The sequence below is a fragment of the Gigantopelta aegis genome, chromosome 4 (assembly GCF_016097555.1).
Source record: "Gigantopelta aegis isolate Gae_Host chromosome 4, Gae_host_genome, whole genome shotgun sequence".
Classification (NCBI taxonomy): Eukaryota; Metazoa; Mollusca; class Gastropoda; order Neomphalida; family Peltospiridae; genus Gigantopelta; species Gigantopelta aegis.
The window spans coordinates 52,390,664-52,414,915 of record NC_054702.1 but is presented as its reverse complement, the minus strand read 5'-3'; the positions used below and the strand labels follow the sequence as shown (position 1 = coordinate 52,414,915).

General features: G+C 41.6%; 1 protein-coding gene across 1 annotated transcript; it reads right to left on the bottom strand.

Moving 5' to 3' along the window:
* Window positions 1–15,135: 15,135 nt before the first annotated feature.
* On the bottom strand, window positions 15,136–16,545 carry LOC121370720. The gene is made up of 2 exons (XM_041496137.1): window positions 16,254–16,545; window positions 15,136–16,121 (listed from the first exon to the last, which is right to left on the bottom strand). The coding sequence occupies exons 1-2, from the start codon at window positions 16,494–16,496 to the stop codon at window positions 15,585–15,587; spliced, it is 780 nt and encodes a 259-aa protein (XP_041352071.1). The 5' UTR covers window positions 16,497–16,545; the 3' UTR covers window positions 15,136–15,584.
* Between the last annotated feature and the right edge of the window lie 7,707 nt (window positions 16,546–24,252).

The following is a 24,252-nucleotide window of genomic DNA, read 5'->3' as shown; positions in this document are numbered from 1 at the left end:
GCCTTGATATTGACCTGTACTTCTGTCTATACGTTTATAATGTACTGTTACAGATCAAGTTTGGCTTTCAAGGCGATTTACCCATTTTTGACGTAGTTATTGCTCTTGAACTTAGGAGATGTGAAAATTTGTTTTCCGGACTTTTTTTTTCCAGAAGGTCTTGAGATAATGAGCTGAAATTTTGTGTATAGCTTTATAATGTAGGCCCTAATGTTACATATCAAGTTTGACTTTCATTGCAAATTATCCAATTTTTGACGGAGTTATGGCCCTTGAACTTAGGAGGGGAGGGTGCCTTCGAACCAACCTTTAAATTTGTCTGAAACGTGATTTTTGTCTAAAATCATCTAAATTTTTTCCGTTTAAGTCCCTCCCTCCTCAAACTACACCAGAGAGAGAGAAAGTTACAGAGAGAGGGGGAAGGAGAGAAGTCTACATAAGAGGTCAACACATTTTTTAAAATACTGTTTCTTCTCGCTCATTATTGCATTATATCAAGCGCACCGGCCTCGGTGGTGTCATGGTTAAGCCATCGGACATAAGGCTGGTAGGTACAGGGTTCGCAGCCCGGTTCTGGCTCTCACCCAGAGCGAGTTTTAACGACTCAATGGGTAGGTGCAATACCACTACACCCTCTTTTTCTCACTACCCACTAACCCACTGTCCTGGACAGATGGCTGAGGTGTGTGCCCAGGACAGTGTGCTTGAACCTATATTGGATATAAGCACGAAAATATGTTGAAATGTATCAAATTTTAAAGCAAGCCATGTACAAAAATATTTTTGTACTATTCATACACAATATGCATAATAAACAGGGTTGTTTTAGTCTCCTACCGGTCCAACCGGAGAGTAATATAGGTTTTGTGTCCGTCCTTTCATCTGTATGTCTGTCCATCTGTCTGACCATTCCTCTGTTCCACATCTTGTTTTTGTTTTTCCACAATGCCTTAAGATATTGCGCTGAAATTTTGTGTAGCTTTATCATGCACTGTTATAGATCAAGTTTGACTTTCATAGTGATTTACCTCGTGGCCCTTGAACTTAGAAAATACAAAATAGGGGACTTGTATTGCTTTTGCAGTACTCTCGAAATGCTTGGGTTGTTTTGTTTTTTTGTTTGTTTGTGGGTTTTTTTTTTTTGGGGGGGGGGGGGTTGTGTCCACCCTTGCGCGTGCTGTAACCTCACCGTGGTGCAGGGGTGTAACATTTTCTTTGAGAATGGCTAATACAGCACAAATAAATTTTGAGTAAAAGTCGGTATCTATCTGTGATATTTGTGTTTTTACACGGTTCTTTACACTGTGTTTTTGTTTAAATCTTGAATTTTTATATTGATGTTGATCATCACTTTATTTGTTTGCATTACCATAGTTTGACACTCAATAGCCGATGTATTTTTCATGCTGGGTTGTCGTTAAACATTCATTCATTCATTCATTCATTTTGACCGGCCTCGGTGGCGTCGTGGCAGGCCATCGATCTACAGGCTGGTAGGTACTGGGTTCGGATCCCAGTCGAGGCATGGGATTTTTTATCCAGATACCTACTCCAAACCCTGAGTGAGTGCTCCGCAAGGCTCAATGGGTAGGTGTAAACCACTTGCACCGACCAGTGATCCATAACTGGTTCAACAAAGGCCATGGTTTGTGCTATCCTGCCTGTGGGAAGCGCAAATAAAAGATCCCTTGCTGCTGTCGGAAGAGTAGCCCATGTAGTGGCGACAGCGGGTTTCCTCAAAAAACAGTGTCAGAATGACCATATGTTTGACGTCCAATAGCCGATGATAAGATTAAAAATCAATGTGCTCTAGTGGCGTCGTTAAATAAAACAAACTTTACTTTTTTTCATTCATTTTGTGTCCACGACAGGCGCGTGTTACAACAGTTTGTTCTGAATGTGCACATTAAAACCTCTGACCTGACCTGTTAAAGTCTTTGGTTGTCAAAGTGATGCGTTGTATCTTTGACCGCACACTATGTGGTGAGATGATACGTAACTGTCTGGTAGAGTATTTGTACGAGGTGCGGTGGGTCACAGGATCTACTGACCTCGAAGGACTTGGGGGGTTTTCCCGTCCCACCATCTAAGGCCTGACTATATAAAGTATAGCTTGCTCCTCTTTTGGTCGGAATAACTTAATTTGTAACGTTTGTGACGCCAGATACCCCGATCGACACTATACGTGGCGACCGTCTGGTCGTTAAAAATTGAGTACGGTCTTGCAGTCCCCACACGAACAGGGTAGAGCTAGAGGGCAGGGCAGGGCAGGGCAGGGCAGGGCAGGTCATAGGTTTTAACGTGCACATTCAGAACAAGCTGTTGTAGCACACGCCTAGAGTCTAGAGGGCATTTGAGCTATTGTTTTTGTTGCTTGGAGACATTTTCCGCTGTCCTTTGGCTTTGCATGTTGATCTCGAAATAGTCTTCTTATTTTAGTCCACATTCACAAAATGCTTCCACCCACATCGCTAATAACTAAGACGAGAACTTTTGACCAGTTATAAATAATGTGTCTTGACATACTGATTTCAGTAGGTCAACTGATTGTATCTGAAGTCGGTGCCCGTCTGAGTTGGTCATGTACGAAGTTGATATATTATTTTCTGGATAAATATCTCTTTTTATATTATTTTACTAGTTCCCTACCAGTCCAACCGGAGGGGACAATAGATTCTGTCTACGTCTTTTTGTCCGACTGTCTGTCCGCCAGTCTTTCCCACATATAGTTTCCCGGACTTTTTTTTTTCGCAGTCGGTGGACCCACTGGGCTATTTTTCGTTCCACCCAGTGCACCACGACTGGTACATCAAAGGCCGACGCCGTAGTATGTGCTATTCTGTTTATGGGATGGTGCATATAAAAGATCCTTTGCTGCTAATCGAAAAGAGTACCCCATGATGTGGCGAGAGCAGGTTTCCTCCATCAATATCTGGGTGGTCCTTAACCATATGTCCGACGCCATATAAGCGTAAATAAAATGTGTTGAGTGCGTCGTTAAATAAAACATTTCCTTTTTCCCGCAATGCCTCCAGATATTGAGCTGAAAGTCTGTCTATAGTTTTATCATGTACTGTTACAGATCAAGTTTGATTTCCATGACGATTTACCTACCGGTATTTGTGACAGAGTTACATGTATGGCCTTTGAAGTCAGGAAATAACAAAAAAGTAGTTTTTCGGACTTTGTCTTTTTCGCAATGCCTTCAGATATTGGACAACCGGAGGGGACTATAGGTTTCATTTCCGTCCTGTCTGTCCATCCGTCCATCTGTCCCACATGTTGTTTTCCGGATGGCTTTTTCACAATGCTTTAAGATATTAAGCTAAAATGTTGTGTATAGCTTTATCATGTATAAGATATTAGATATAAGATATTAAGCGGAAATGTGTATATGTTTACCATGTACTGTTACAGATCACGTTTAACTTTTATGTCGAGTATGAATTTAATTAGGTCAGCGCTCAATGAGCAAACTTCTTGTAATGAAATTAAATATCATGGCGTTTGATATATAATACCAATCATGGAACACTGGTTGGGACGGGAAAAACCCAATCAGAAAATGGGTTCACAGAGGGGATTCGATCCTTCGAAGCAGATGCTCTACGATCTGAGCTAGGTCACTCCCCGATGACATTTGTCAATGAACAAACTGTTAAATGTTGTCGATGATTTGGTATCAGCGTTGTGACATTTTCAGTAGGTAATATCAATTTTGAGACGACTAACTACACCATACATATCATATGAAATAGTTTTAACCTGGCACTCGTTGAAGCAGACTGGTGTTTTTGAAAAGAAAGCAAAAAGGTTTGTGTACTTACTTTAAATTAAATATACCTCAGAGAAGATTTCACTGTACTTGTAGAAAATATATAGTTCAAATGTCCTTTAAACACATGTTGTTATAGATAGTGCCCTTTGTAAAATGTTTGTCTATTTGTATTTTCAGTATGTTTGACTCGCTGTAAGCGAATCTTAAGATGTACTGCATGGGGACTGTTGATATGTTATTACTAATGATGTTCTGAATCTATCCTGAAAACAAATCAGCTATGTACTATTTATTTCCGGGTTAAAGCCTAATGTTCCTGGACTAGCTCGGCAAATGAATTTTAACACTAAGATTTATATTCATTATTACCGAACTTATTGCTTCAAAGACGATTGCACTGTATGCGTTTACAGTAACATCAGTTATGGAAACGACCATTAATGGGGTATATATTGTCACCTTAATTATTTTAATTCTGGCGATGTTTAAACGTCTATCATAACTGATACTTTAAGGTGGAAGAAAATCCACGAAACCGACAAAAATCTATTTTACCTTTCCAACCAATCGTTTTCTTTCTTTCTTTTTTCTTTTCAAAATACACACAATATTCTATAAACAGTGAATAGTTTTGTTTGAAGTCGCAGATACTAAGTTTAGTTAATCTACGAACCTATAAAGTTACAACAGAGCGAAACAAGAATCTGTGCCGTTAAAACTGGGAAATATCCTTAAAGGCATACTGTCACAGACTTAAGGACCTTATTTCTCTTTTAATGAATTATAAATTTAAAACAATTAATTTTTACAGACCAAATCTAACTATTGCATCACTTTAACTACATCATAGTGGAGCATAGATGTAACAAATCTTGTTCAGCATAGATGTAAATATGACACGTCAGTGGATATTCCAGAGGCCGATTTCGCAAATTTGCAAAAAGCGTCCCCTCACCAAAGCAAGATATAATAATTCAACAAAAAACTTTGTTCTCTTAACTAGTTACCCTCCAAGTTTTAATGTGTTTGGTTAAACCGTGTATTTTTAATTATTAAGAAAATGTGTTACCAGTCTGCCGAAACTGTCCACAGCCGGGTACAGAAACACAGAAATGTTGGAAAATATACTGTTGCCACATACTGACAATCACTTTACAATTAATATGTCTTATCGACAATATTATTATGTAATTTTTGCATTTATGAATATAAAATACAACAGGCCCGTAGGAACTGGGGAGGGGCGGGCCTAGGGGCTTGTTCTCCATCACACACTCTAGGAAGAAAATGTAAGTTTTAAAATTTTCACTAGTTTGCATAAATAAAGACGATATAAAGATAAAAAATCTAGTTTGTATCCCTCACTAGAGACTGTATCCCCCCCCCCCCCCCCCCCCCCCCCCCCCCCCCCCACACACACACACTTCCTTTTATCTTTATGATTTTGTAATCATGATTTCAAACCAACTGTTTCAGGTAGTTTGCTCCACATACTGACATAAAACACATTTGTTATACATTGTATATTGGAATAAAATTAAAATAATTACAATATATCCAGTGTTATTTTCTTTAATCATTCATGGAGGAAGAAGGAAGTCCTGATGAAAATATATTACAGGTCAAATATATTACAGGTAAAAGAAAATAATATATGATGCTTATTCCATGTGGTAACTATTAATAATTTTGCTTTAAATTGCTAGATGCCAAAAGTGATTAATTATATTATTTTATGGTAACAGTCGAAAATTAGACGACCAATTGTTTCAACCTGTACCAAAGGTACCAGGTTTTCTGCCAGAAAATAATTAGAGGGTACGTAATAAAACAGGCCCGTAGGAACTGGGGTGGGGGGTGGAGGGGTGCCCCCCCCCCCCCACTTGTGAGCTTTTCTTTATCACATTAATTTTTGCCATTGTAACCAAAATCTGATGTAGTTTATACCCAGTCTGTCAGTGCCCCCCCCCCCCCCCCCCCCCACCCCCAAGTTATTCCTACTGGCCTGTAAAAACTAAATATATTCAAAGGAGTATATTGGGTGGTTATAGGTTTGAAATGGGTTTTTTTTATGAACATTTTATTTCATGCACTTTTATAAATTTTAAACAGCAATTATGTTACTATAATCTATCGAAAAAATCAAACATATATATATTAATTTCTGAGATTTTTTTAGTACATACATATAAGTTTACCCTCCGCACCCTCTGGCAGAAACCCAGGGTAGGTATTAAAATAATTATTTGGTGTAGAGTATTTTTAACATGACATACAGAAAGCATTGAAAAGTACAATTTTATTATGCTTTAATAATCGACACTAGCTTTAAAATTATTTAACCATCATTCCTTCTGGCCAGAGTACATATGTTGTTCCTGCCAAAGTGTTAGCATTTTAATTTTAACGAAAATATACTGAACTGACGATAAACATTGTTAACTAACGTAATAATTCACGTTTTGAAGGTGTTTTATTATGAGGTTAACAAACCAACTAGATCAAGAGACGTTAGTATGGAGTCGTTATGGGCTGTCGGTGAAAATTAATTTGGTAATTATAGGTAAATAAATGTGAAGTTTAAACATTCGTATGTGAACAAATTGCAATACCTTTATTTAATGTATATCTTAAGTACATACTCGTTTTAATTTTCACATTGTAAATGTACCATAACCTGCTGTATTTAGTTGGTGTAAAGCCCATTCGACGACAATAATGCGTCCATGTTTTAAAACAACTTTCGGGGTTTTTTGGAAATCGAAACCATGATGTTGGCCGTTTCTTGGGATGCATTGCTGTTACTGTTGCAGTTAAACACTGCGCAGTTAACCATCATATAATTACATCGACAGTATATAATAACACTAATTATCTTGTAAATTAAATTTCCGATAAACCTGGAGACAAAAAAACAAAAGACGACTAAAAGGCACAACCAAAGAATCAACACGTGTACCGGTATTGCTTGGTAACTCTCACCGATAACGTTTTTCCTCGCTTTCGTTCAGATCTATGCATAATCCCGCCCACTTCTGTTTTTACCCCAAACCTAAGACGCGCAGCTGACAGGTGCCTCGCACCGAGCCGGACGTTAGAGCAATGCGGTCTTGACGCTAACTTAATCCATTACACACTACATGTCTTTTGGTGTCCGGTCTCCTTTAATAAGTGGAGTATGGTGGTTACGTAGATGGTTAAATAAAGTACGTTTAGGGACAAAGCAAATATATATATTTTTAAGTAATACTTCGTTAGGCCATGAAACAGGTCAGTGGTCTGCGACAGTATGCCTTTAAAATAGACTTGAACTCTTAATCAATAAGCGCTACTTCTCGGACACACGTGCGTTTTTAAAAATATGAAAAATGCATTTTGTGGTATTAGAAAAAACATGATGACCAGAAACACGTCGGTTCTACGGAAATGGATAATCTAAACAATAACACAAACAATGTTTGATTTCAGTGATCATAAACGACTCTGATAGTGAAAAATATGATGTAGTGTTTAAAATCTAGGGTCGCTATTGGAAGTCAAACATTTGATATTTTGACATATAGTCTTAGATAGGAAACCTGCTACGTTTCTATTAGTAGCAAGGGATCTTTTTTTTTATATGCACTATCCCAAAGACAGGATAGCACATACCACGGCATTTGATATACATGCATCAGTCGTGGTGCACTGGTTAGAACGAGAAATAGCCCAATGGGCCCACCGACGGGGATCGATCACATTTTCCCGACCACGCATCAAGCGAGCGCTTGACCACTGGGCTACGCCACCCCCACCCACCCACCCCCTCCGAATTATGATTACTGCGTTTTGGAAATAATATTTTAGGAGTGCATCCTATTGAATAGTCTGAATGGTTAACGATCCAGAACACTGATTTATCAGTGCCTTGGCTAGCTAGGATTTTTTTTTTTTTTTTTTTTGGGGGGGGGGGGGGGGGGGGGTGTGTGGGGCGGGGCAGATGAATTCTTGGAACGAACGAGCATGGAAGGCGCAAGACACTCAGGAGTCCGTGGGGCATCACACCACCACCACCACCACCACCAATGCAATTTTTAAATTTAGAGGTTCTGAAATAACATTTTGCAGCCATTACAGGGAGGTTATATACTTAAAACATCAATATCAATAACCAGTATATTGTCATGTTATTTGTATTTAAACTATTTGTTTGTTGGAGGGACAACTGCCTCCTCCCACGGCCCTGTTTATTAATCATCGGCTATTGTGGGTCTAAGATTTTGTCATTTTGACGAATAGTCGTAGAGAAAACCTGCTGCATTTTTTCATTAGTAGCAATGGATTTTTTATATGCACCATCCCACAGATAGGATAACACACACCACGGCCTTTGATATACCAGGCATGGTGCACTGGCGGAAACGAGAAATTTACAAATTTGGGGTTTCTGTTGCTAAATGGGTTTTGCTCGTGCATGGTGTTATGGGTGAATGTGATCAGTGCCAGTTTCTACGACATCTAACATTTATTAAGTGTGCTTAAATAGCTCTTCTTTTTTTCGCGTACACACTACATATCGTGATCTTTCGCTAGCCCATACACGTAAAGGTTATTATATATCTGCGTCGGTCAATAAACGTACAGACGCTAGGTGTAACGTGGTGGTAAAAACCTCCGCCGAGCTGTAGACCCTACATACAGATATGGGGTCGTTGAACTCTCGCAAAATCAATTACAGGATTTCTACGCCAGCGTTGACCATTGTGGCCTCTCGTGGATATGTATACAGGTAATCTATGTTTGACGGCGCTTTTCTCGGTCGGAAAGTAGTCCACATTTTGCCAGTCTGTTATTGTCGGTGTAGGTTACCTTGACATTTATCGCCATGGGTCAAAGAGGTATACCCACTGCATGTCGGCACATATGCGTTGTTGAAGTAGGTAAATTCGGTCAAAAGGAACGTTCTGGGTGGAGGGTAAATATTTGTTCCTTATCAACGGGGGTGGGAAGGGGCGGGATCTGGCGCAATTGACAGAGTAATCGCCTGAGGTGCTTAGATCGAAGGATGGACCCCCATTTCTCTGACTGAGCTTTCCCCCGTCCCAACAAGCGTATAACAAAGACCGTGGTATGTGTTGTCTTGTCTGTGGGGAAGTGCATATAAAAGATCCCTTGTTACTTATGGAAAAATGTAGCAGGTTTTCTCTGAAGAGTACGGTTGTGTTGTTTTGGGGGGTTTTTGTTGTTGTTTAACGACACTACTAGAGCATATTGAATAATTAATCATTGGCTATTGGATGCGAAACATTTGGTAATTCTGACTCGTAGTCATCAGAGAAAACCCGCTACATTTTTCCATTAGCAGAAAGAGATCTTTTATATGCACTTTCCCACAGGAAAGCACATATCACGACCTTTGACCAGTTATGATGCACTGGAACGTGAAAAAAACCCAATCAGTTGAATGGATCCACCGAGGTGGTTCGATCCTACGATGCAAGCACATCAAGCGAGCACTCAACTGATTGAGCTAAATCCCACCTATGTCAGATTACCAAATGTTTGACATCCAATAACTTTAATTTTAATCGCCTCGGTAGCTTGGTGGTTAACAGGTCGAACTTCGAGACTTGTAAGTGCTGGGTTCGCACCCCAGTACCAGCTCCCACCCAGAGTTGGTTTTAACGGTCTCACTCTGGGAAGTGTAACCGTAAGGACAATTCACTGACTTGTTCCTCGATTAATTACTAAAAATTTAAACAACTAACTCGTTCCAACCAGTGCACCACAACTGGTCAAAGGCCGTGGTATGTTATTTCCTCTCTGTAGGAAAGTGCAGTAGGAAAAAATGCAGTAGGAAAAAATGTGGCGGTTTTACTCTGATGACTACGTGTCAGAATTACCAAATAACTGATGATTAATTAATCAATGTGCTCTAGTGGTGTTGCTAAACAAAACAAACTTTTTGACATGGTTTAAGTATAAAATAAAAGATGCTACAATATACTTGCAACTTTAAATGCGATTTTTACTGACCTATCCTAATTACGACTCGTTAATAGATCTTATATAAACGAATGTGACCGTGTCTCCAGATGACCTTTTGTTTCCACCAATCACAACACCGCTAAAAGAAACCATCACGTACGGTATATGGAGTAACTATTTGGAATGATCACCTGGCGACAAAATGTCAACTTTTTGTAACGCATATCAAAACGGACTGGTATATATATATATGTGTGTGTATGTTGTATGCGAGCGTGTGTGCATGTGTGTGTGTGTGTGTGTGTGTGTGTGTGTGTGTGCATTCATGTATGTGTTTGTGTGTATGTGCGTGCAGGTGTGTCTGTGTGTGTCTGTATGTGCGTGTGTGTGTGTATGTGAGGTGACCAGGGCTAAACTTTATGGTAAAACTAAAATACAGCATACCGCCCTCTCAATAGCAGCCCAGCTTCTCCCTTAATTTTTATTAGTTTACATTTCTTATCTCAAACTAAATGCTGTTTTATTTGGTGCTTTCGGTGCGCACATACCGACTTGGGGAAGACACCTCACTTCGTGCAACTTTCCCCCTTCCCCCCGCCCTTCAGTTCCGTTTCAGTGCAGTACTTTCGGCAAGAGTGTTGAATCGATATTTTGTTTACGTCCGAATTATTGAAAACGTTACGCTAAAGCGGTCACTGACCTTAGCAATATCTTGCTGGAACCGTCACAAGACTAGTTGTGTGTGTTTATATTATATACGTATATATATATATATATATATATATATATATATATATATATATATATATATATATAAAAAGCCATTCATATAACGTATGTACATATACTATATGTGTCGTCGCAGTTGCAAAAATAGCTATATTTGCCTTGATGTTGCAGCAGGAAGGAAATATTGCCTAGGACTAAACAAATGCATTTAGTGAAGTTGAAGTCCATTTATTTTGAGGGAGGTGTCAATGGTGGTGTTCGTGTGCAAAAATCTGTAAACCTTTGATATTGTTAGCCACTTTACTTTAACAGAAGCACGAACTTACACACAGCCAGACGTACATGTGAGTCATCTCTTCTTGTTTTTATTGTTGCCTCGAGGACATGTGAATGTGAAAGTGCGTGTGCGTATGTGCGTGCGTGTGAATGCATATGTATGTGGCAAGAGGGTGGGGAAAGGGGCGAACGCTGTAGGATAAGCGAGTATGTTTGTGGGTTTTTATAATGAATTGAGTCTTCTCTCTCTCTCTCTCTCTCTCTCTCTCTCTCTCTCTCTCTCTCTCTCTCTCTCTCTCTCTCTCTCTCTCTCTCTCTCTCTCTCTCTCTGTTTTTATATATATATGATTATATTCATCAATAGTTCATGCGTGTTTTCACTATTTTTGAACGAAGATTTCGTTTAGCAGTGTTAGACATCATGTGTGTTAGACATGTTGGTAATTGCAAACTTGTGTTGGCATGATTATATAGGTTAATAAATGTAGATGTGTCTGTCCTTAATCATAGATACGGCGAAACTGTGACTACGATTAATTTGCACTGAGTACATATTATATATGTGAAAATGTATATATATTTACTTCATTTTGGTTTAAAAACAAAATAAAAGAACCCTCATAAAAAAAAAAAAACACACAACAAAAACACCTAACAGTAATCCCCCACCCCCCCCACCCCCACCCCACCCCACACACACACCCCACACCCCACACATACCCCACCAAACACACACACACACACCTAACTTCACACCATAGACTAGTTATACGTAGTGGGACATTATTCTTCAACGAGGGGGTTAGTTTTGCATTAACCATAGTTTGACACCCAATAGCCGATGTATTTTTCGTGCTGGGGTGTCGTTAAACATTCATTCATTCATTCATTCATTCATTCCAACGAGGGGTTTCAAATCACTAATTGTATACTGACAAATGAAGACCAAAAAAAAAAAAAGTTCGTTTTGTTTAACAACACCACTAGAGCATATTGATTTATTAATCACCAGCTATTGGACGTCAGACATTTGGTACTTTTGACATATAGTGACTCTTAGAGAGTAACCCACTTAAATATTTTTCATTAGTAGCAAGGGATCTTTTATATGCACCATCCCACAGACAGGATAGCACATACCACGGCCTTTGATATACCAGTTGTGGTTCACTGGTTGGAACGAGAAATAGCGCAATGGGTCCCCCGACGGACATCGACCTTATACCGACCGCGCATCAGGCGAGCGATTTACCACTGGTTTACGTCCCGCCCCAAAAGAAAATAGCTTCGAACTGTGTTCTGTTGATGATTGTATAGGCCTAAATCTTATTGTGATAATTTGTATACTAAAAGGCAAAGGTTATTGTGACATGGATTGTTTGGAGTAAAAAGTTTGTGAATGGATTTATGGATGTAAACCAGAGAAAATGTGCATGAAACAGCTCGAAGAAATGCAACCAAGCAGTTGTTGCCGCGAATGCATGCTTTGTGCAAGAAACATGGAATATTCGGGAGAAATCTCGTCCAATGTTCACCAAAAAAAGCCAGACATTCAGTCGCAAATCATTGCCACTCTGTACAGCTTTCAGAAGTCAGAAAAACACCATTAGTGAACTGTTTGATGCAATTTCGTCATGCCACGCCTCAGTGAAAATGACAGATGGCGAGTCGTAGGGATGCTGGAATCTGAGACCTCGCAGCGTGACGTCGCACGTCAATTCAACGTCTACAGAAACACCATATGGCATTTATGGCAACGATATCAACAAAACAACCAGGCCCCAGTCATATATAGGTGCCGGATCAACACGGATCACATCCGGCACGATCCGGCGTGTGAACCGTGTAGCCACCGTGTAGCTCCGTGACGATCCCTGTTGGTCCTGGAACGTCCGGGAATGTCCTTGGGGCTCCGGGAGGCCAACACGGCAGTTTTATGAAGTTCAAAACTGCCGTGTTCTTCCGTGACGGTCCGGGGAGATGGCAACATCCGGGGTGGTCCGTGTAGCTGCCGTGTAGAGTCCGGGGACAGCCGTATCTCTGCCTTGATTGTCCGTGAGCGTCCTTGACAGTCCGGGAACAAATTTCAGACCCCGGACCATCAAGGATCATGACGGCAGAGGTACGGTTGTCCCCGGACCCTTCACGGCGGTTACACGGAACACGCCGGTACAGTTTGATTTTTAGGGCTACTATCACGGATCAACACGGAGCTACTACGGACGAAGACGGTGCAAACACGGACAAACACGGTGGAAACACGGCGGATACACGGACTATCACGGAAGAACACGGAATAACACGGACGATGACGGATAGACAGGGTGCCAACAAGGACCTTCACGGTGTAAACACGGTGAAAACACGGACTATTACGGACTATCACGGAGGAACACGGAATAACACGGACGATGGCGGATGCTCATATAAATAGGAGCAATTTGAACATCGATTCACTTCTTTTCTGTGCTTCCGACGATGCAACATGGGCGATGAGATGACGGCCGAGGACAAGCTGATGCTGATGAGATGCCAGCTTCAATTGCAAAAAGCTCAGGTTGAAAACACTATCCTGATTGCCAAAGCGAAGCTACGACAGAGAGATAGAGAAGTCGTGAAAAAAGTTGTATCTACACCACTGAATAGAAGGAAAAAGAGAACCATCTGGGTCAGAAAATGGCTCGCCAGAAGACCAGACCTGGGTCAGTACGCACGGCTGATGGACGAACTGAAGAAAGAAGACGCCAAGGGCTTCTGTAATTTCCTGCGCATGGGCTATCAGATATACCAAGAGATCCTGACACGCATTGAGCACAGAATCAAGCCGAAGAAGTCAAAGTACAGGAAGCCTCTGACAGCTGGCATTAAGTTGGCAATAACATTGCGGTACCTAGCATCAGGGGACAGCTACCACTCTCTGATGTATGGCTTCAGGGTCGCACACAACACCATCTCCAAGGTCATCCGTCAGGTCTGCGATGCGATACTTGTAGAGTTTGCTGAGGAACTAATTCCCTGTCCTGAAACGCCAGATGAGTGGAAGAACATCGCCAAGCAGTTCGGCGACCGATGGCAGCTGCACAACTGTGTGGGTGCCTTGGACGGGAAGCACATCGCCATACAGTGTCCTCGGCGTGGTGGCTCGTTGTACTACAACTACAAGGGGTACCATTCCATAATCCTCATGGCCTTGGTCGACGCCGACTACAAGTTCATTTGGGCGGAAGTAGGCAGCAATGGATCAGCCGGTGATGCTCAAGTGTTCAACAATAGTGAGCTGAAGGAAGCCATCGACAAGGGAGTGTTGGGCCTACCTGATCCTGAACCGTTACCAAACGACGACAAACCAATGCTGTTCTACATTGCTGCGGATGACGCCTTCGCCTTGAAGAAGTGGCTCATGAAACCTTTCTCTAAGAAGAACATGTCACATTCCGAGAGAATCTACAACTACCGACTGTCCAGGGGGCGACGAATTGTGGAAAACGCGTTCGGGATTCTTGCTCATCGCTTTCGGTGTCTACTCACCACGATGTTGCAGTCTCCAGAGACAGTGACGTCCATTGTGCTGTCTTGCTTCTGCTTACACAATCTTCTGAGACTGCGCAATAGAAATGAGCATGTGAGTGTCGCTGACCAGGAGGACAACAATCACAACATCATACCAGGAGAATGGCGAAAGGACAACCCTCTCATAGATGGGGTGTCGGAGCTGCCTCCCAACTCAACCACGAAGGCAGCAAAGAACCAACGGGAATACCTTCGGGCCTACTTCAGCTCAGAAGCCGGATCAGTGTCCTGGCAGGACGACATGATATGAACATTGTGCATGAACAAAATATTCTATGGACTTATAATTTTATGATGTGGAGTTATAATTATGAACAATATTCTGTGGACTTATATTTCGTGATATTTAAGAAGTGAATGTCATTTGATAATAATATGTGCAAAATTCTGTGATGTGTGATAATAATAAACTGAAATGTTATGTAATAAAGTGTTATATCAAAATAAAACATTGTTCGTTTCAATGTGCAAAAAAAGAGAGCCTATATATATATATATATATATATACACGGGTATAGCATGCTGATGCAGTGGTTGAGTAATGATTTCAACCTAGATGAAATGATTTTGTACATTAACATCCTTATACTAATAGTATTTATATTGTGTGATCAATTAAAAGTGTAATCAGTTTATAATCCTTCGGACTATCGGACCTTCGGTCTATCGGACCTTATTTTTTTAAATAGATTTTCCAACTTTTTCTTTCCAACTCTTTCAGATTTAGTGCTTACAAGAGTTGGAGAAGTTCTTTTTCTTTTCTTTTTTTTATCGGTTTTCAAACTTTTTAATGACCTAGTGAATTAAGTTTCAAACAAAACAAACTTTTTTATTACACATTACATATAATAGGTAAATAAAAAGAACATAATCGCAAGTAATTTCAATAGTCCATAATGCAGTTAACGTTCACAGTTAAAAAAAAAATTAAAAATCACATTTCAAAGTTCATATTCACAAATGTTCAGTTGAAGGTGCCATCTGGTTGTCGACCCGCAGGAGACGGCGTTGTGTTTAAATTGGAGAAGTCCGGAATACTTGGCAGTTGAAAGCTGGAGTTCAAGCTGGTTGGAGTACTGGCTGGGCGAGGTGGTTGCGACGTCGACGTGGACGCGACGTTCTGTCCTGCTGTTGGTCTCATGGTGTCCCACGTAGGAGTGGTGCGGGCACCACCGAAGAAAGTCTGTTGCTGCTGCTGATACTGCTGCTGTTGTTGCTGCTGAACGGGAGTCAACAATGTTGTTAACGTAGTCTGATCATGGTGCTACTGCTGCTGCTGAGGCTGTTGACAGGGCTGCACGTCAAAATTCATGGGAACGAATTGCTGTCCGGCATGAGGTATTTGTAGTTGTCGGGACTCCTCTGCAAAGCTCAACATCATGTCGAAGCTGGCACGATAGAACCTCGGAAGAAGTGTCGGGTCCAAGTTTGCAGCCATTGCCCCGAACCATGTCCCCCATGCAGCTGTGGCCGACCTCTGTTCACGCAACAGAAGCCCTGTTATCTGTCCCTGGATAGCGTCGGAGCGTTCCTGCTGAGATTGAAGCGAGCTGATGAGGTTCACAACCTCAGCGGTGTCGTCCAGGGCTGGGACAGGCGTGCTGGTCTTTTTCTGTGATGATGATGATTTGGTGGGAATGCTTCTTCCCCTCACAGTGCAGGACTTCCCCTTGGACGTGGGTGGTTCTGGTGCTGGAGACTGGTCACCGGTCTCCTCTGGTCCCTCTTGGGTGTCATGCTCCATCTCCTGCTCTGAGTCTGAGGAAACCGTGGGGAGTGCCGTGTCCAGGCGAGGCTTCAACTGCAAAGACAAAAAGGTAAAACACGCTGTAAGTATTTGGTAAAAATTATAAAAGTATACATTCAATCATAACATCATGTAATAAAAAAAATGATAAGAAAAATCACATTAGTAATGTAAATTTATACTCACACTGCATGCTGGTCTGCCCTTCACTCTCGCTATGTGAGACGCCAGGAACCCAAAGTTCTGCATAAGGAAGGTGTCCCTGTCACTCATGTCTTTTGTTGCCGAGTCGCTCTTCTTGTCGGACATCTTCCCGACCTTCGTCCTGACGCTCTCGTACCAGGTCTTCAGCATAGGCCCGGACTCCAGATCAAGCTCTGCTGCCTTTGCCGTGTTTTTGTATTCCTTCATGCTCTTCGTGTACAGCATAGGATTCTCCTTGAGCCAATCGGCCAACTCCACCTCCTGTTCGCTAATGTATAATATGCTGAAATACGATGTGACCCGTTCGAGATCCGATTGCAGAATGATGGAATCACCGAAAATCAGCCTGCTTTCATACAAGTTATTGACGGTCCGGGGTGGACCGTGTTGGTCCGTGTCGCTGCCGTGTTGGTCCGTGTCGCTGCCGTGTAGGTCCGGGATGGTCCGTGTAGACGCCGTGTTGGTCCGTGTTTATCCGGGGCTGTCCGTGTCTCTGCCGTGTTAGTCCGTGTTAGTCTGTCGCTCTGCCGTGACCGTCCGGGACGGTCCTTTGTCATCCGTGTAGGCGCCGTGTTGATTGCGTGTTGCTGCCGTGTTTGTCCGTGTTTGTACGGGTTCGTCCGTGTAGCTGCCGTGTTGCCACCGGCGTGATGGTCGTTGGACGACCGTCGACGCTCAAAAACCCCAAAAAGAGCACGGATCGTTCCGGATCTTGATCCGGCGGGATCCGGCACTTTCCGGGACTGCCGTGTCCATCCGTGCTTATATGGGACTGGGGCTTAGCGGCCGACCACCCGTTACAACCCCTCGCCAAGACGCATGGATCTGAACCACGCATCTGCGAAACAGGATCTGGAATGGCATTCCCAGGAACTTTCTCCAGCGTTTAGTGACCTCAATGAGACGACGGTGCCAGGCCTGTATCAATACTCAAGGTGGACACACTCGTTACTGACTGTGAACTTCGCTCTGGACCCCCTCTAGTGACGTGGCTCATTTGCATATGGCAGGTGCACCCTTTTCATGGACTATTGCTTGTTTCCATACCTTCGGACATTTCTCTTTCCATGTTACGTCGTTTCATACAAACTTATCATCAATTATCTTTGTCTTTTGTGTGTCACAATAGCGTTTGCCTTTTAGTATATACCTAACTCTATTGTTCTTGTGTTTGGTATTGGATTGTTGGCATTAATTTTATAGTTAAAGGGACTGACTTCAGTTTGCTGCTATTGTATAACACACATTATTTTTAATTAACAAAATTAAAATGTTTGGTGGGGTTTTCTGTTTGTTTGTTGTGGGGTTTTTGTGTGTGGGGTTTTTTTTTTTTTTTTTTTTTTTTTGTTGTTTTTTTGGGGGGGGGGTTTGGGTGTGTGTGTGGGGATTTTTTTGGAGGGGGTTGTTGTTGGGGGGGGGTGGGGGGGTTTGTCTGTTGGGTTGTTTTATTTTATTACTATTATTATTATTATAATATATATATATATATATATATATATATATATATATATATATATACTCTTCAAAAAAAGAAACGCAAAAGGGTACAAATGGGTTATAACTCCGATTTTATGTTTCCTACCGGTTCATGCTTTGTGAATATAAGGTCATTGCATGTCCCAAACACATTCCCACGGTTACATTCGATAAAACGCAGCTACTGTACAATAAAGTTCCAAAATGTGAATATTCGTAAAAACGCAGCCACGTGCAAACCATGTCACCACTGCACGTGCGTTGTCTGCACGTGCAACATGAACACCGACAGTATAAAAGTGCAGGGTGTTCGCTTGCCTGGCCTCTGTATCTGGCCGACAGTTGACAATCCAGGACATGCCACGTCTCAGTGAACCGCAGAGAAACAATGCCATCGGCCGACTAGACACAGGCGAATCCAGAACGGCCGTTGCCAAGGCATTCCATGTGTCTCCAAGCACCATCTCCAGACTGTGGGACCGTTACCAGCAACATGGATCAACACGTGACCTCCCTAGATCCGGTCGACCACGGGTCACTACCCCCGGGCAGGACCGCTACATCCGGGTACGCCACCTTCGGGAACGATTGACTACTGCCACCTCCACAGCCGCAGCAATACCAGGTTTGCGCAGGATATCCGACCAGACCGTACGGAACCGCCTACGTGAGGTAGGAATTCGTGCCAGACGTCCAGTTCGAGGTGTCATCTTAACACCACAACACCGTCGACTCCGACTGCAGTGGTGCCAGATTCATCGACAATGGCCTCAACTGCGATGGAGACAGGTGTGGTTCAGTGACGAGTCCCGATTTCTGCTCCGACGTCATGATGGAAGATGTCGCGTGTATAGGCGTCGTGGTGAACGTTATGCGGCAAACTGCGTGCAGGAAGTGGACAGATTCGGCGGGGGTAGTGTCATGGTGTGGGCAGCCATCTCACACACTGGCAGAACTGACCTGGTCCACGTGCAGGGCAACCTGAATGCACAGGGCTACATTGACCAGATCCTCCGGCCACACATCGTTCCAGTTATGGCCAACGCCAACGCAGTGTTCCAACATGACAACGCCAGGCCTCACACAGCACGTCTCACAACGGCTTTCCTACAGAACAACAACATTAATGTCCTTCCTTGGCCATCGATATCACCGGATTTGAACCCAATTGAGCATCTATGGGACGAGTTGGACCGACGCCTCCGACATCGACAACCACAACCCCAGACCCTGCCCGAGCTGGCAGCAGCCTTGCAGGCCGAGTGGGCCACCATCCCCCGGGACGTCATCCGTACTCTGGTCTTGCTTCAATGGGCAGGCGGTGCCAGGCAGTTGTCAACACACGCGGAGGCCACACCCGGTATTGACTCCAGATGACCTTGACCTTGGTGGTGTATCCTATCACTTACTCACAATGGACTAGAGTGAATTGTGAACAATCCTGCAACATTTGGTAATTATCGGACTCACCATTCAATAATTAAATCAATTCTCCAAATGTTACGACAATGTTGTTTTGCGTTTCTTCTTTTGAAGAGTATATATATATATACACATGTATATACATGTATATATTGTATATATACATATATATATATATATGTACATATATATATATATATATATATATATATATATATATATATATATATACACGCAGTTTATATTTTCACTCTATATCAAATGTTACCAACCTGTTTCTCTCGTAAAAAATCACACAAAAAAAAGCCCACAAAACCCCTGTAAGAACATATGGTGTTAATATAAGAAGACTGATGTTCCTCTGACGTAAATCCGCCAAACTAATGCCGCTTTCCATTGACGTAAGCGAAATACAAAAACAATACTTTCCGCTTTCTTATATTTAGATGTAGGTCAGTGGTAGATCGCCCGTCTGAGGGGGCCCTTGAGAGAGAGAGAGAGAGAGAGAGAGAGAGAGAGAGAGAGATGGGGACACACACACACGAATGTATGATTTCATAACATTTTAGTTTAAAAAAGCTTGATTGGGGGACATGGCACCCGTACCCCCTCCCCCGCTACGCCACTGCACACACACACACACACACACGCGTGCACACGTCCACACACGTCCACACAAACATACACACACGCGTCCACACACACACGTGCACACAAACACACCTAAACACACTGCACACAAACACACACACACATGTACACACACGTGCACACACATACATACATACATACATACATACATACATACACAGACATGCATGCATACATACATACGTACGTACGTACATCGTACATACACACACGCACACACACACACACGCACACACATACACACACACACGACACAGACTCACACATCTTAACACGCACAAGCCCAGCAACCAATCCATGTATATTAGTTGGTTTTAATTTAGGACTGCTATTCGGTTTGATATTAAAAATGTAATTTATTAAACATTTTGGTGGTTTCCGCCTTTTTAAAAATTATTATTCCTATGGGCATGCCACATAATGTATATGGGCATGCCACATAATGTATATGGGCATGCCACAAATGCCTGAATCTGGATAACAACAGTCATTCAAATTAATTAGCATTACTGTCAATAAATAGGGTTGCAAATGAATCAATACGCATTTTGCAATGGATGATAACGAATATTGTGGGTAGAATGATGGAAATACAGGCCAGCTAATTTTGCCCCAAAATCTCTATTGGTTTTGCCCAAATTCGAGGGTTTTCTCAAGTACTGGCAAACCCCTCCCCCCTCCTCGTTTAGTATGCGTATGAAATCTATTGACATTTACTCTTCTGTGTGAATACTTTGTTTCAAAATTAATATGACTTAATCAAATCATACACAAACACACGCATGTACTCGCACACACATACACACGAACACATACACGCATACACACAGACACACGCACGCACACACAGACATACATATATACCATACACATATAACACACATACACATACATATTCATATACACACAAACATGACACCCATACACACACGCATATACTCATATATTCACACATACACATCATACATATATATCCACCACACACACACATAAACATACAGAAACACACACATGCATACATTACACACACAAACAGACATAAAGAAACACACATAGACATACACACAAACACATACATATAACACATACAACGCACACATAAAGACAGAAATACTTACACACACGTACATATTACATTCAGACACACGAACGCATACAAACACACATACAAACACACATGCACATAAACACACATACATACACACACAGGCATACATACTAGTCCAAGAGCTAGTGGGTGTTTATTTTACAAAATGTCCAAAAGGTCTGAGGGTATTTTTGAATACCCTGATATATATATAGTTTATGGAATGGGGTTTCTTAGTTGATGTTTTTAATAACAGTGTGGAAATTAGAGGTAGGGATAATTAAAATGTCTGTAGTTCAGTCAATACACAACATAGAAAAGAAAATGACACATTATATCAACGCTACTGGACTCTACTATCTATTCATAAAATTTAAAACAATGTAAATATTTTAGTTAGGTCACCAGAGGTCAAAAGGTCACCATTATGGACCCGCGCTTAAACTTTTCTGTAAAATGTGGTTTATCATCTCTCTCTCTCTCTCTCTCTCTCTCTCTCTCTCTCTCTCTCTCTCTCATACACACACGCACGCACGCACGCACGCACGCACACATGCACACGCACGCACACACACACACACACACACACACACACACACGCAAATACACATACACATAAATACACATACACATAAATACACACCTGAATAGCTACGACTTCCCCATCTGAATAGTTATGGTCCTACAGAAATGTAATAAATTTGCCCTGTTTTGATAAAGCATTACAAATGACGCATAACATTACACGCACGGGAAAGCAGTAACAAGCTCGAGTTCAGCGAGACAGAGCAGAACAAATGTGCGCATAGACGGTAAACCATATGGGAACCTATCAAATAGTACGCGGACGTTAACAAAACGTTAGCCAGCTGAACGTGGGCTGATTTAATACAGGTCTGTGCACCGAATAGTATTTCATATGGAAATAAGTTTAGCTGAAAGAGAATCATTAAGATAAGTTCTGGAGTTTGCATCTGCTCTAGTTTCGGGCGGCTGGTTCAACCCACGACCTAAATAACTACAAATAATGAGTTTTCTACCCCTGTGGGATCATATAAATATATTTAGCTCAATAAGCGTGTGTCTGCTGTTATAAAAAATACTGTAGTAAATATTCATGATTGCTTACGTTGGCTAGAAATGTATAGCATAAACTAAGATTTTGAAACCCAGTATAGTACTAGTACTAGTAGTAGTGGTGGTGGTGGTGGTGGTGGTGGTGGTAATAGTGGTAATAGAAGTAGTAGTAGTAGTAATAATAATATTAGTAGTAGTAGTAATAATAATAGTAGTAGTAGTAGTAGTAGTAGTAATAATAGTAGTAGTGGTAGTAGTAGTAGTAGTAGTAGTGGTAGTAGTAGTAATAATAATAGTAGTAGCTGCAGGAGGAGTAATAGTAGCATTGGTAGTATTAAGTACTATGTAATATCCTATATCAAAGGCCGTGGTATGTGCTGTTCTGTCTGCGAGATGGTGCATATAAAAGATCCCTTGCTGCATTAGGAAAAATGTAGCGGGTTTCTTCTGATTGACTGAAAGAAATGTTTTATTTAACGACGCACTCAACACATTTTATTTACGGTTATATGGCATCAGACATATGGTTAAGGACCACACAGATTTTGAGAGGAAACCCGCTGTCGCCACTACATGGGCTATTCTTCCGATTAGCAGCAAGGGATCTTTTATTTGCGCTTCCCACAGGCAGGATAGCACAAACCATGGCCTTTGTTGAACCAGTTATAGATCACTGGTCGGTGCAAGTGGTTTACACCTACCCATTGAGCCTTGCGGAGCACTCACTCAGGGTTTGGAGTCGGTATCTGGATTAAAAATCCCATGCCTCGACTGGGATCCGAACCCAGTACCTACCAGCCTGTAGACCGATGGCCTACCACGACGCCACCGAGGCCGGTCTCTGATTGACTGTCAGATTACCAAATGTTTGACATACAATAGCCGATGATTAGTAAATCAATGTGCTCTAGTGGTGTCCTTAACAAAACGAACATACTATGTAATATTCATTATAGTTGACATCGACTTAAAATATACAACGATATTACCCCCCACCCCCCACCCCCCAAACAAAATTAAAATTAAAAAAACCCAATTAATTGAAACAAATACAGTACTTAGTACTATTAAACCCACAAGGACTTGTGTTAAATGCTTTATATTAGTAAATAATTTCATTGGGTTGGATTTTAAAATTTAAAAAAAATCAGAACTTTGTTAATTTCACAAATTAAGTTTCTTACACACCCGTTGGTGAGACAATTGTTTTTAACACACTTGTTAATATGTATGCGTGCGATAACATTTTAAAGACATACGACTGGCTGCTCCTAGGTGATGACCATTGATTGATTGATTGAATGTTTGTTTAACGACACCCCAGCACAAAAATACATATCGGCTATTGGGTGTCACAAATGGTAAGTATATGAACATATTTATATAGACTCATGTAAAACCACAGTGTAAGGAGCTGTGGGGGGAAAGTATAATACAATATATAAAATCAAGTTAAGTATATCTTAAATTTTTGTATAGAAGTCAAAGTGTTTTAAAAACTTTACAATTAACATTGGATGGAATTTAAACGATTCCAAAACATTTCTGTTGCCAAATATATCATTTCTTGTCGGCTTGAGATGATCACACTCCACCAAAATGTGCCGCACAGTCAGTGTACACTGACAGTGTTCACACTGAGGAGGAGGGTCCTTCTTTAAAATAAATGAATGGTCACCAATGCCATACCGCCGAATGAAAAAAAAAAAAAGAACGGTCGAATCGATCACTCCGTGACGTACACGTTACCCTGAAATTGACTTGTCTGTGACGCACAAGTTAACTATAAACGCAAGGGCCGTAAATAGATTTTCGTTGGAAAAGGCGTTAGAAATAGAATGCAACATTCGTGTCCGTTAGATACCATTTATCTTACAACTCGTTTAAAAACGTATCCATTTCGCTTTCGCTTATGAGATACGTTTTAAAACAAATCGTTGTAAGATAAATGGTATCTAACGGCCGCTCGTGTAGTATTCTCTATATATCTGACTATTAACAATGATACATTAATTTTATCTCTGTTTTTTATTGGGGTTTTTTTTGTGTGTGTGTCTCTGTTTTCAATTAAGCTTCAAGCACGTTGTCCTGGGCACCCAATTCAACTGTCTGGGCTCTCTGTTCAGGACACTGGTTGGATGGTTAGAGGGGTCGAAATTGGCTGCAATTCCTGCCAACTTACAAATTATGCCGCCCCGAATCGAAATCTGCCGGACCAAATATGATTGATTCCAAGTAATGTGTGAAACGTAAAATCATTGCTGTCCC